Raw genomic sequence first — 15,160 nt, forward strand, 5'->3', positions numbered from 1 at the left:
ACTGTGCTTGACAGTCAGCAGTCTGACACTTCAGTCTGAAACTATCACTTTAATGATAGTTACACTAACTAGGTACTGTAGAGAGCAACTAACATGCCACAGGCCACATTCAAATCCAGTCACGGACAAACTTGTAGCAAGATAACACATTTGATATCGGGGTGAAAGTAGTTTAAAATTATTACTGGTACTATGTAGCCAAAAGGTAAGGAGCATAAACCTTGGAAGTGGTGTACCGTTATATGGCTGAGATAAACACTCCAAAAAGGGGTACTCTTGTTTTCAAAAAGTCTCTGTGATCAGCTGACAGTAGATTTGTAACTTCTAACTAAATCTCGGAAGTTATTATTCATACTTAAGTACAGTGTATCCAGAAAGTATTCAAAGCGCTTTACTTTTCCCACATTTTGCTGTAATGTTTTTTTAAACAACACTTTGTCTATTTAATAATTGCTTCTAAGTTGATCCGAATTGACTGGTGAACAAGTGATTGTACACCCTAGCACTTTATTCCATTTAATGCCATTTGGGTCCAGAAATTAGTGGTGGCCAAATGAGGCTTCGTAAAGCACAGAGGCTTTAATGCTGATTGATTAGAAAATTTTTTTTCTTTTTTGTTGTTTAATGGCGGTTAAAATCCAATAGGTTGGTTACATTACTGCCCATTGTAGGTCTTCTGTCTGCTTTATCCAATACTTCCACAGATGTTTTTATACTGGACAGTATAATACAGATGTTCACTCTAGTAATCAAGTAGATCTCTTGTTCTTACTATGGAAAATCATGTATTTTTTATGTTTACAACAAAAATGCTAAGGCAGCTCTACAAAAGAGAAGAGCTGTCATGTTTGTTGATGTGAATTCAAAGTACAAAATTCTTCTTGGGATTTTTTTATTTGTTCAGAGTTTTTACAGCTATAGCATACAGACAATAGAATTTTACATAACAGTTGTATGTAATTGTAATTTTTTTTTCTGTTTTACCAATACTTATACTTATATGTATTCTGTATAGTTTTTGAATATATTTGACAGTAATCTGGCATTAATATATAGGATATGCATGTAAAAAACAGATATGTCTGTTTACATAAGATAATGTAAATAAAGAAAAACACTAAGGTTAATGTAAATTGAAGTAATTTATTTTTGTTTAAATTTTAGAAAACTGTATGGACTGTTAAATGCTATTAATAAACAAAAACCTTTATTTAAGAAGAGCAGTTACCCAAAACGTAAAAGATTCACATATTTTTGTATTTTTGTATTCAATTTAATTCGAAGATTTAAAGATTTTTTTGCAGCATTTTCTGGATTTTTTAATGTTTGAGAGATGTTTTTGTAATGGTGAAAATCTGTAATTTCACCAAGGCTGGGCTGGAAAGAATTACAATAAGAATGTTGTTGTTGAGAGGTCGCCACAGTGGACCAACCGATCACACAACTTGGTACAGGTTTCACGCTGGATGCCCTTCCTTTCAATTTCATCATGGCTTGCATCCAGTGGCCAGGGTTTGGGCATTGTGTGGGAAAAATCAACCCAGGCAAAAATCAACATCACTGCGGAAGGCATTACAGGCAAGAAACATACCGCTGAGCCACCAATGACCAAAATTACAGCAAGAATATATGGGGAAAAAATTAGTATAGAGAAGTACTGTAGAATAAAATTTGGTATTTTCAGTAACTTGATTTAATAGTAACTGTTTAAAACCTTGTGGTTAGCCTTTTTACAGTTATGATTTCTTTTAGTGCATGCTGTTAAATTACACCAAATTTACATTGATCATCTATGCTGAATATATATTGGTGTTTTTTCTAATACTTGCTTTTAATACTCCTCTCCTTCTTCTTCTCCCTCGCCATCAATGGAGTCAGCACCAACCTCCTCATAATCCTTCTCCAGGGCGGCCATGTCCTCTCTGGCCTCAGAGAACTCACCTTCCTCCATACCCTCACCAACATACCAGTGCACAAAAGCACGCTTGGCATACATCAGATCAAACTTATGATCAAGACGCGCCCAGGCTTCTGCAATGGCTGTGGTGTTGCTCAGCATGCACACAGCCCTCTGCACCTTGGCCAGGTCTCCACCTGGAACCACAGTAGGAGGTTGGTAATTGATGCCCACCTTAAACCCAGTGGGACACCAGTCCACAAACTGGATGGTGCGCTTTGTCTTGATAGTTGCGATTGCAGAGTTTACATCTTTAGGCACCACATCACCACGGTATAGCAGGCAGCAGGCCATGTACTTACCGTGACGTGGGTCACATTTTACCATCTGATTGGCCGGCTCAAAGCAGGCATTTGTGATTTCAGATACTGAAAGCTGCTCATGGTAAGCCTTTTCTGCAGAGATCACAGGAGCATAGGTGACCAATGGGAAATGAATACGAGGGTAGGGCACCAAGTTGGTTTGGAATTCTGTAAGATCGACATTAAGGGCACCATCGAAACGGAGGGAGGCAGTGATTGAGGATACAATCTGACTAATCAGTCTATTTAGGTTAGTGTATGTAGGACGCTCAATATCTAGGTTCCTACGACAAATGTCATAGATGGCTTCATTGTCCACCATGAAAGCACATTCAGAGTGCTCTAAGGTGGTGTGTGTGGTCAGGATGGAGTTGTAGGGCTCCACCACAGCAGTTGAGACCTGAGGAGCTGGGTAGATGGCGAACTCCAGTTTGGACTTCTTACCGTAGTCAACAGACAGGCGCTCCAACAGCAGGGAAGTGAAACCAGAACCGGTTCCACCACCAAAGCTGTGAAAGACCAGGAAACCCTGGAGACCTGTGCATTGGTCAGCCTGGAATGATGATAATTTCTAGTCAGTTTAATGATAAAAAATCTTTTTTATCAGTTTAAATGTACAACTGACCCCAAATGTTGCTCACCAGTTTACGGATCCTGTCCAGCACCAGGTCAATCAGTTCCTTGCCAATAGTGTAGTGACCACGGGCATAGTTGTTGGCAGCGTCCTCTTTCCCTGTGATGAGCTGCTCAGGGTGAAACAGCTGGCGGTATGTTCCTGTGCGGACCTCATCTAGAGAAAAAGACGATTATTAAATTATAATTACATTAATATCCAGATCACTGGTAACTAACAGCTATGCAAAAAAAAAATCTTAATTTAACCTATGACAGTGGGCTCTAGATCCACAAACACAGCCCTGGGGACATGCTTTCCAGCTCCAGTCTCACTGAAGAATGTGTTAAAGGAATCGTCTCCACCGCCAATGGTTTTGTCGCTGGGCATCTGTCCGTCCGGCTGAATGCCGTGTTCAAGACAGTAGAGTTCCCAGCAGGCATTGCCAATCTGCACACCAGCCTGACCCACGTGGATGGAGATGCACTCACGCTGTGGAGACAAAAAGCACATTTGTGACATTTTCATAACCAGTTAGATTATCCAGTTTCTGGATTAAAAAAAGAAAAAACCCTAAAAATTTACTTAGGATGGAGCACAACAATGAACCCCACCAGATGAACTGATCAAATAAATCAAATTCTTTTTTTCTGATGAGAATTCAAGATGATGAGATAAGCCATGGTAACAAGCTCAAGAGGACTTCTTTGTTTGAGCAAAAATGTTGTGTGCTGTAGAAAGATCTTTACACTTGACTGTAATCTACACTGACTGAAGTTTGATGATATTCGAAAGCCAGCTTGGTTAGGAGCCCCCTTGATGCTTATGGACGTGCCGATTCTTCTCAGCACTGGCCACACGTGATCTTGACATGAGCTAAAATGTAAAATTTCAATATATGTGAGCATGTGGGCCTCACAGAACCTCATGATGAATCATCTTGTGCTGTATTATTTGTATTATATTATTTGTGTTGTATTAGTTGTTTTATTGTTTGTATTTTTATATATATATATGTAAATTATTGACATGTAAAATAAGTGTGTTTTTTAAGGATACGTCTATTTACATGTGAAATAATTTCCATTATAGGTTAAATATTTCCATTGCATATGTAACATCTGAGCCACCTCAGTCCGGGGGAAAAAGATTCGGCGAATTACTTTGTCTCCCCTAGTGTGTCTACAGTACGTGTGTACTTGTTTCCCGTTAAATTCGTTATCACCAAGATCAAGTTTACCTGTGTCTACCCCTGTGTGTCTCTATATATACCAGCCGAGCCTGTAGCCCTTTGTCTGTTCACTGTTGTGCACCCTCGTGTTTGTGTAGTGAATTTACTTTATGTGTATACTCTTCATGGACTTGAGAAAGGCCTGCATTCAGGTCACGGAAAAGACTGAAGGACTTCGAGTCTTCCGAGTTCAGCAAGAGCTGAGTTTGTTTTACTGTATGTTTCATTGTGCTTATAGCCCGCCTGCAGACCCAGCCTGGGAAATCCACAGCCCTGAGTGGTTTCGTCCTTGCCTGTGTTTTTCTTTGTTTTCATTTTGTCAACTACCTAATGAATCTGTTTGGTTTTTTTCCTGTATCTGCCTTCTCTGAGCCATGATAGACAGGACAAATAGCTAATGCGTGAAACATTATGTTTTAGTAAACAGGGCAAAAGTGTTTGGTTAACTTACTTCAAGTGACATTACATTACATGTGTTGTTACAATTTAATAAACTCCCACATGCTGTCTTCACAAATGTTATTCTCAAAAAGTGAAATAAAGTCACTGGTCGCTAACAATTTTAATGACTCAATTTTAAAGAATGTGGTTTTAAGGCGTATTTAAACAAAAACTTAAGGGTGTTTGAGGTTTGTTGCATCATAATTGGGGAGAGGTGCTAAGCCACACATCATTGTTGTGTGTTAAATTATGCAAACTTTAGTTCAGACTGAGTGATCTGGTTGGATGAAAGGCTTTTCACATGTAGTGGTGTGATGGAGAAATGTTTGAGAAATCCAGCTGAGACGACCCACGGAATACTTTAGATACACTATTTAAAGATAGAGCACTGTTCTTCACAGATGACAGGAGAAGAGAGTAACGAGAGAATATCTGATTTGCCTTGGAATCTCCAGTCACTGAGTCACTGATCAGGGAAGAATATACCTAATGTTATTTTAAGGAAAACTGGACTGGACAGCTGGAAAGTCAGCTGTAAAGGGTGGGAGGCTGAGGAAAGCGAGATCTATAGGTGGTGGTGATGCATCTTACAGAATTCCAACATCAGGAAGATAGTGTGTGAAAGTGCTGGAATAAAGCAGATGAGATGATAAAGACATATGACAAGATCAGGGAAGGAAGCTTTGGACATTTTTAAGGAAGGCTGGTCTGGAAGATCGGCTTACAAAGGCCGGAAAGACGCAGGAGAATGAGACCTATAGTTGGTATGTCATGTAACCTACTGGATTCCAACCGGTATTAAACAACAAAGGAAAAAGACCTGTCTCCTTTATATTGTTATCACTGCAGGTGTGTGTGTATATGTATGTACTGTATGTGTGTCACTATTTTAATAGCAAATGAAATGTAACCAAACTACCTTTTATAGTGCATATGATAGAACATATGATTTTGTAGAATTAAGAGCTTCAATCGAATAAACACATATCTGTCAAATATTAAGTAAAAGGGGAGAAGCAATGCGAAATTGCAAAGGTTGAGTACACACAAGTATTTTAGAAAATAGAGAAAGAAGAAAATATTTAATGGTCTCTTAAGGGTGACGGGACTAGAAAAAAGGATTTAAACTGAAACTAAGACGAGGGAGATTAAGACCAGAAGGTGGCGGCAATGCAACATAGTGGATGCCAACCAAGAAGACAAGATGACAAAAGGAGAGATATTAGTCAGCAACAGCACACAGGAGTCTATTCCGAAGTCCCACAGACACTCCAAAATCCTGAGGACATCCTTCCAAGAAGAGTAAAGGGCTCATTTGTTATGGTTTTGAAAAAAATAATAAACAAATATTGTAATTTTGTAACCTACAAACCAATTTACTAACAGCAAGCCATAAACTGTTGTCTGTTTTTATGCACTTTTATCAAGGAATTCATACTTAGAATAAAAAGTGAAGTGCACCAGACAGAACATGGCCTCCTATGGGCGGTCACATGAATTTTTCCAAAATGCTACAAGCTTCAATGCGGGGCTTCGTCTGTTATCTCCTGCTCAATACGAGACTTTAAGCCTTGTGTTCATCTGTCCAATCACTGCCAGAACATAACATAGCTGATTTTCTAAAGCAGTAGTTAATAATTTTTTTTTTTTATCACAATCTGGTTTTATACCCTCATCCGATCTCATTTCTGAATGCTGATTCACTAGCATGTATTTCCTTGCATTATCATGCTGCAGTCACATGTTTGCTTATTTATTTGACATTAACTGTAGATGCTATATTAGTCACATTCATTGGTCATACACAAACACAGTGTTAAAAAAAAAGATTATTAATTCACCAATCAGGCAAGAGATTAGTCATGAGATGATTCAGTCATGAAACTCAATTTCTTCTCACATCTCTTCCTCAGTTACGGCGTTCCTGATGAGTTGATTCTAGCTGTTACACAAAAACTCGATTGAAACAAGATTGAAAACTATCTATTTTGATTCATGCACTCACATTCCATACAAACTTAAATAATTATTTTGATTGTGTAAAGCTGCTCTGCGACAATGACAATTGTTAAAAGCGCTATACAAATAAAATTGAATTGAATATTATACTTAAATTATACTAGATACATGTTAAGATTGAGAAATAAAACATTTGAAAACAGCTAATTCTGTACTGTAAACTATTTATTTAATTCTTAGAGGTGGACAATGAACTTTTTTTCATGTAACTGTACATTAACCTACTTAAGTAGTTTTATGTATATGTGATTTTTATATATGTGACTTTTACTTCTACTCACTACATTTCTTAGATAAAAAACTTTTACTTATGACATTTAGGTAACTTTTTAGGTGACAATTACGTGAAAGTGCATTAATTGTTTGTAATCTAAACTAAATAAAATATTCTACCAATCCTAGTTTAGAGAAACGACTGGCAGGTCATTGTGAAAGTACAATTTGTTGAGTGCACCAAAGTGATTTACAGTATGGTTACCTGGGCAATGGATCCCGCCCACTTGGTCTCTGGGCTGTGGATTCTTCCAGCTCCTTTTTCAAGTGTCTCGAACAGGCGCACTTATTAAAGTAAGATTAAAAGCGATCTAGCTAGTTAATATACTGTGCAAAAGAGTTGTGACGCATGATTGGTTTGTGTTTCATGCCTATAACAATGTAATTATTAAAATAAAAATCCTATAAAGTTTTGGCACATCCTTTAACCTTATTGTATTCTGTATGCCATGTTTAACTGGGCATACTGCTCATGTTTTACTACGTAGCAGTGGTACTGTAGCACCTAGTTAGTTTTAACCTCGTTATCTTTTTTTTTTTAATCTGTCTTTGTGGAATGCTTTGTTTTATCCACAAAGGCAGATTGAAAAAAAGACCATGTTAAGTAAGATTTCTATTAACAGGCTGGGGTAATAATGACCACTGCGCCTTCTTGCTTATTTGTTATTAAAGAATAAAGTTTGCAAGTTTTAGGTTAAATACCAAGAATTAAGTCTGTTTTGACATGTGACATAGTTATTTCAAATAAAAATTCATTAAAAATCATCATAAAGTAAAAAAAAAGGTTAACCCATTTTTGTGTTTAAAAATATTTTCATTATTAAATTCCACAAAGTCTAACATAATGGCATAATGTGAAACAATATGTAATAGTAAACAGGAAGAAAATGTTAAGTCAATTCAAGTATAATTTAATAAGGTTTTTTTTTTATTTTTAAAAATGTTATTACCAAAAAGTAAATAAACTCACTGGTAGGAAGCAATTTTAACAACAGTGCAAAAAGGTTTTATACTTACCATTTCGAAGAATGTGGTTTTATGTGTATAAACAAAAGCTTAAGGGTGTAAAATTGAACTTGAACTTGAATTCTCTCAGCTTGACTGTAATGAGTCTATAGAACCCGATAGTCTACTGGGAGCTGGGACACTTATGTTAATGGTTTTGGGTTTGTTGCATCATAATTGGGTTGAAGCACTAAGCCACATATTGTTGCATTTTAAATTAAATTATGCAATAGTTGGTTCCAACCAAAAAAAATCTAATTGGACAAGCGGATTTCCACGAGTAGTGGCATTTTTAAGGAGCCAACTGAGAAATACCGGTTAAAGCAGACAAATGAGTTCAAAACACAGATTAAGTCAAGACATATTTTTGAAGGACATATAATGTATGTTAAGACATATTGTTTTTAAGACAGCTGGTTCTTCAGTACTTGGGTTAATGTCTAACTTACCCATAAAAAACCCTACCCTAACAGTGTTTGACTGGTAGGTAACCCAGTGAAAGGATCTATCCAATGACGAAAAGTCGCTCTGGATAAGAGTGTCTGCCAAATGCCTAAATGTAAATGTAAGGAAGGCTGGTCTGGAAAATCAAAACAGCAGGAAGATGAGGGAGGATGAGACCTACTGTTGGTGGAAATGTAACCTACTTAATTCCAAATGCCATTAAACAATAAAAAGAAAAGTTTATGTTGTTCAATAGTACTGTAGCTCTGTTTGAATAACAGACCTTCACAAGACTGAAATTCCTACAAACAGTTTTGTCCTTGTGCCTTCAACAACGAAAGTGGACTCCATATTAACTTAACCAGCTCTCCTGTTATATTGAACATTTAGCCACCTAACATTCACTATGACGGCAAAACAATTCCTGCTATCCAATATTACCCAAATGAGGAGGGTTCCCTGATGAGTCTGGTTTCTTTTGGGGTTTCTTTCGAGGTTTCTTCCTAATGCCACCTCAGGAAGTTTTCCTTGCCATCATTGCCCTTGTCCTCCTCCTTTCCAACCAAAGCTTTTCTTCTGAGCCCTCTCTTTCTCCGAACACCCCTTCAGCACTCTCCTCGTCGGGTGGATTTCTCCATGCCCTCTCAGATTGATCAAATAATTAACCAGTAGCAGTTTTCTGCATAATCACAATGGCATTTCACCCACTTTTACCTGGAGAGCACAGACTGAAGAGGTTTTAACTGTCCCTAGACACACTCTCAAGCCTGTGCTTGACTATATCCAGACCTGTCAATACAGATTTAGTTGCTAAACCAGACACTATACTGCCATAATCCATCCCTATTATAAGGGCGAGATATATATACAGGTCCTTCTCAAAAAATTAGCATATTGTGATAAAGTTCATTATTTTTTGTAATGTACTGATAAACATTGGACTTTCATATATTTAACATTCATTACACACAACTGAAGTAGTTCAAGCCTTTTATTGTTTTTGGCATACAGCTCATGAAAACCCAAAATTCCTATCTCAAAAAATTAGCATATTTCATCCGACCAATAAAAGAAAAGTGTTTTTAATACAAAAAAAGTAAATCTTCAAATAATTATGTGCAGTTATGCACTCAATACTTGGTCGGGAATCCTTTTGCAGAAATGACTGCTTTAATGCGGCGTGGCATGGAGTCAATCAGCCTGTGGCACTGCTGAAGTGTTATGGAGGCCCAAAAATAACACAATAAAAGCCTAATATACAAACCATGAAAGAAATTCTAATGGTTTCTATTAAATACCATTATGAACCGTTAACTTTTTCCAGTAAAACTATTACAAAATTCCTTATTCCACCCACCAATAGAATCCATCATATACCAGCAGAGATTGTTATACTTACCATTACAATTCCCATTATAACCATTAAATCCATTACAATTTTTATTATTTTTGGGCAGGGTTCTATTGTATCTAAAATTATGCTTTGTAACAAAACTGTTGTAAGGACAGTTATTTATTTCTATTGATTATGTTTATGTTGGCTTATAGCCAATGTATTTACAATATATTTACAGTATACTGGAATTAAGGGTACAGCCCTCTCCTGGCTCAGATCCTATCTGACCCATCGTTATCAGTAAGTAGACTTAAATGCTGATTATTCTGCATGTTCTCTAGTGGAGTTTGGCGTTCCGCAGAGTTCAGTTTTAGGTCCACTGCTTTTTTCCCTTTACATGCTTCCTCTGGGCAACATAATCCGTAAGCATGGTATTAGTTTTCATTGTTATGCTGACGATACACAGTTATATGCTCAGCAAAACCTAATGAGAAAAAACAGCTTACTAAAATTGAGCAATGTGTGCCGGACATAAGAAATTGGATGCTAATTAACTTCCTTCTGCTAAATCCGGATAAGACAGAAGTTCTAGTCATAGGACCGCATACAGCTAGGAGTAAAATTTTAGATCACACCGTAACTTTAGATGGCCTTTCTGTTCCATTAAATGCAACAGTGAAAGACCTTGGTGTGATTATTGATTCCAGCCTTTCATTTGAAGCTCATGTAGATAATATTACCAGGATAGCATTCTTTCACCTCAAAAATATTGCCAGGATAAGAAATTTATTGTCGCTAAACGATGCAGAAAAACTAGTTCATGCTTTTATCACCTCTAGGTTGGACTATTGTAATGCCTTACTGTCTGGTTGTTCAGCTAGATGCATAAATAAGCTTCAGCTAGTCCAGAATGCAGCAGCGAGAGTCCTCACTAGAACCAGACGATATGAGCAAATCCCTGTGAAATTTTGCATTGATTTTAAAATACTACTCTTGACATATAAAGCATTAAATGGTCTCGCGCCGCAGTACCTGAGCGAACTGCTAGTGTCTTACGATCCGCCACGCCTACTTCGATCAAAGGATGCAGGCTGCTTGTCAGTACCGCGTATTATGAAAAATACAGCTGGGGGCAGAGCTTTTTCTTACAAAGCCCCAAAATTATGGAATAGTCTTCCAAATAGTATTCGGGACTCAGACACAGTCTCAGTGTTTAAGTCCAGGCTAAAAACCTATTTATTTAGCCAAGCATTTTTATTAATAGATTTGCCATAGGTAAAGCAGCAGATCTGGGGGACTCATGGACGTAGAGTATTATGGTGAACTGGTATGTTTGGATGCTGTCTTCCTCACTCTCATTGATCACTCAGGTTTGCTGACGGTGGGGTGATTGTTTGCTTTACATCTCAGGAAGCCCTCATGTTTGTGTTTCCTTCTGGCTCTCCCTTTTAATTATGCTGTCATAGTTAGTCCTGCCGGAGTCTCTGCTTGCACTCTACCGGTAATATACGTACACATTATACATTGTATGACTGTGACCATACCTAACTGCCATCTCTCCTCTTCTTCTCTTTCCCACCCCTCTTTCTCTTTCCTCTATCTTCCTGTCTCCCCCTTTCACTCTCTCTCTCTCTCTCTGTCGAGCTACACATGTCGTTCCTGAGCTGCCAGTGATCCAGACTCCCTCTGCCCTCCAGACCTGTCTGACCCATCCTGATGCCCCGCTTCTGGCTGAAGATCTCGTCACATGGATGCCCCGTGTGTCTCTCTGGGATGCGTCTGGTGTCTGGGAATGATTCTCTCTACCTAGAAAATGGTTCTGGCCTTGACTGGTGTTGGCAACTGTTTCTCTGGGGACTTGACAGTTCGATAGTTCAGGACTGGAACTTCTTACAAGTCTACCTGGGTCTTCAATAACTACCTGGACTCCATATTAACATCAATTAAAATCAGCTATTATAGCTGAACTGCCTCCTACCCTACCCACTGTATAAATGCAGATAATTTACTGCTTTCTGTTTCACCCAAATGAGGATGGGTTCCCTGTTGAGTCTGGTTCCTCTCAAGGTTTCTTCCTATTACCACCTCAGGGAGTTTTTTCTTGCCACTGTCGCCCTCGGCTTGCTCACCAGGGACAAACTGACCATCTTGATTCATACAAATTCACATTTCATACAAACTTAAATAATTGTTTTGACTGTGTAAAAGCTGCTTTGCGGCAATGAAAATTGCTAAAAGCGCTATACAAATAAAATTGAATTGAATTGAATTAATTGTTTCTTCCTATAGATTATATTAGATTAATACGCATGTTAGGGCATGTTTATTTAAATTTTCAATTTTTAAGAGTACGCAAATATATATAATATATAAAAATTTTCTACGCATAAGTATGAGTGCGTCGGTCGCACGGGCGCCGCCGACAAAGAGCGTGTGTTTTATGTTACCCCGCATGCGGATGTATTGCCCTTCCTCAATATTAATTACTTTGGTCTATTCCATCCGTGTCCTGAAACACTTCCCCCCGACCTCTTTACTTTTAATTTACGGATAAAGACAATATTTTAGTGTCCAGTAGCACCAGTCTCAGAGACCCAGGAGGCTAATAAACAATTATAAAAACTTATAGACTGCAAAATGAGACATTTTAGCAGTATTGTGATTTTTTTTTTTTTTTTTAAAGATGCAAGACAATACTGCTAAAATATATCATTTACAGAAAAATGTTAGGCACATCAGTCGCTTAACCCCCAATTAAAAGGTCTTTCTGAGTGTTATGATATAGTTGTAAAATAACAGATGTACGGTGCGCACTGAATACTAAACCTAAACCAGGCACAAGGATTAATAAACCAAGATAGCCCCATACCCGTTTTTTTAAATAAAAATACCAAAGAATATTATTGTGTATAGAGTGATTAAAAGCAATGCAATTTATGCTTTCATAAGAAAAATCTCAATTTCTTCCATTCCAAGGATTAAAAACGGTAATAATGTCAACTTTAGAATCTAGAATCCAGATGTTTTTACACAAATTTAAAAAGAGGCCTTAATCACTGAAAGTCTTCAAAAGAGCCTCAGATTTAAGAGGTTTTTAAAGTGTGGAGAGGTGCATTACAGTTCCTCTGAATGTATAGGTGAGAACAGCTGATTCATACTTGGGGAAAGTGAACAATTTGGGAGCGAGGAGCGATATTGATTAAAGCGCACGCTGTGACAGGCTGAAAAAACTATTGTCCTCAAAAATATAACAGATGAGGACTCAGATTAATGTGCAAAAATATAATAAAACTATATAAGACTACATGCCTTTATAGGACTCTCGCAATAAGCGCACTCACAATAACGAAAAACGTTGTGATTTTGTAAATGTTTGAAAGCAAATAAAGTGCGCTGTTCTGTATTGAGCACTTCAGAAAATGAACGCAAACTTTTTTTAAATGGTCAGAGTCAGTCTGCTTGCTGTTTTCCCGACGCGTTCATAATCATGGTCTACTTCTGCCGGTGCGCAGTGGAAAACTTTATGCATGCGGCTGAGCGCTGATTAAAACTGTGGCGGAGAATCACGATGCCGAATCGAAGTCCTGAGCCCAAACCTCATTTAAATTAAATTAACAAATATTATAAGTAAAAAACAATATCCCACGTTTAGAAAACGTTTATAAATTCTTTCCGACATGAGTTGACCCGGTGTTATGCGCAGAGCGCCAGGAGTTTTCCTGAAGCTTCGAAATCGCGGGGCATTTTTCCTAAATAGATGCTATCTTTAATAGCTGATGGAGGTTTTGAGATGTATACACGCATTTTTGAGGGGTTTAAAACGAATTAATAAGTTCGAGCAGACCTAAAAGGTGAGAAGTGAGTAACTGCGCGCGCTGTCGCGGTGTATATACTGTACAACACACGTTTATCAACCTTTTGATAAAAACGCTGCCTTTTGTAAAGTGAAAGTACTTTACAAAGATGAACAGCTTTATTTCAGTCATGAATTCACAATTACATCACATTCCAGCTATTATTTCCGGCCGTGGTTAAATAATGGATGAAATAAATATTCAATGCTGGACATAAACAGCAAATATGATTATTATAAAAAGCCTGAAGAACTTTGTGTTCATAAAATAATATTTACTTAATATGATAATATATAGCCTATATATATTTTCCATTCATGTCTTCTGATGATGTCGACACATTTTTACGTTTTAAATAAGATATGTTGGCATATTCACGAATCAGGACATTCGCATAGTTAACATCAGATAGCCTACTATCAGAAAATTAATTTCAAGACCATTTAAACCGAGACATTGCCATGTCTTTCACTGTTTTGTCCCTGTTAAGACATTACAAAAACTATATAAAAACTTATTAGGAATTTTAAAGCACTTTATAATTTCATCATTATGAAAATAATATGAAGCACATATACACACATTCATTAAGATCTGTTGTAAAACAAAATAAAATTCATGTTTGCTTCAGCATTAAAAAAAAATATTGTTTTAGGCTAACTAATTATACACAGTTCTTCGTTGTACTTTGTCCGGCTTTTAGATAAAAGTCCTTACATGCGCCATCTGGCGGATATTCAGTGAAGCACAACACATTTATTTAAATTCCCGAATGTTGCTTACGGCAAGAGCTAAATTGCGGCATCACGCGGGAAAACACCCGCAGTCTTAATGGCCACATCTGTAAATACTTTTTTGCCCCACTGTACCTCTAAAGCATTTATCTTCTTTTTATGTAACTTTTTTCGCATAAATTATTATGAATTATTTGCTCAGAGAAATTTGCTGTATCGAGTAATGATTCATATCTTTCCCTATGTGAATCAGAAGTTAAAGTGGGCATGTTTCAAGACACACATGGAATACACCAAACTACATAATAGGGAGGGAGGGCGATACATTTGCGTGCACACAAACACACGCTCTTTGTCAGCAGTGCCCGTGCAATTGATGCACTTATCCATCTGCATAGAAAAGAGATGGGCTATTATGATTTCCATCATTTTTATACATATATTTGTGCAGACTGGGCCGGCCCACATTAGCCAGCAGCCCACCAAGAAAACTCCAGGCACTCCAGATGGCCAGACTGCCATTGGCTACTCTCAGTTTTGCCCATTGAAGTTCCCACACCATATCAGGTTGCTAATGTTCTGTCCCTGCTCTGTCCTTCAACTCATAAGCTTTCTTAACTCTATTTTTTTCTGTTATTAGCTGTAATAATCTACAACCACTATTCATTTGTTCCCCGCCTACCCTTTCTCTACCACATACTCATGTTCATTTCCCAGACGTGTTGTTTTATAAGGGACTCGTTTAATAAATAAAATATGGCGCAATCTCTCCTTATACAGTAAACCATATAAACCAAAATCCAAATTAGCCTTCAACAGGTGTCCCGGATGTATACTGTACATCTTTTTATTTTTTTACTTCGATTGAGTATAAAATTCTTCAGCCTTTGTCTATTAGTTATGAGACATGCATTTGCTGGAAGATCAGCAACCCACGCATGTCTTCTTTTT

General features: G+C 37.5%; 1 protein-coding gene across 1 annotated transcript; it reads right to left on the reverse strand.

Moving 5' to 3' along the window:
* Positions 1-1,268: 1,268 nt before the first annotated feature.
* On the reverse strand, positions 1,269-9,472 carry LOC128532836 (tubulin alpha chain-like). The gene is made up of 4 exons (XM_053506937.1): positions 9,452-9,472; positions 3,142-3,364; positions 2,901-3,049; positions 1,269-2,812 (listed from the first exon to the last, which is right to left on the reverse strand). Exons 1-4 carry the CDS (start codon positions 9,470-9,472, stop codon positions 1,832-1,834), a joined length of 1,374 nt encoding a protein of 457 aa, XP_053362912.1. The 3' UTR covers positions 1,269-1,831.
* Positions 9,473-15,160: the final 5,688 nt, after the last annotated feature.

The sequence above is a fragment of the Clarias gariepinus genome, chromosome 11 (assembly GCF_024256425.1).
Source record: "Clarias gariepinus isolate MV-2021 ecotype Netherlands chromosome 11, CGAR_prim_01v2, whole genome shotgun sequence".
NCBI lineage: Eukaryota > Metazoa > Chordata > Actinopteri > Siluriformes > Clariidae > Clarias > Clarias gariepinus.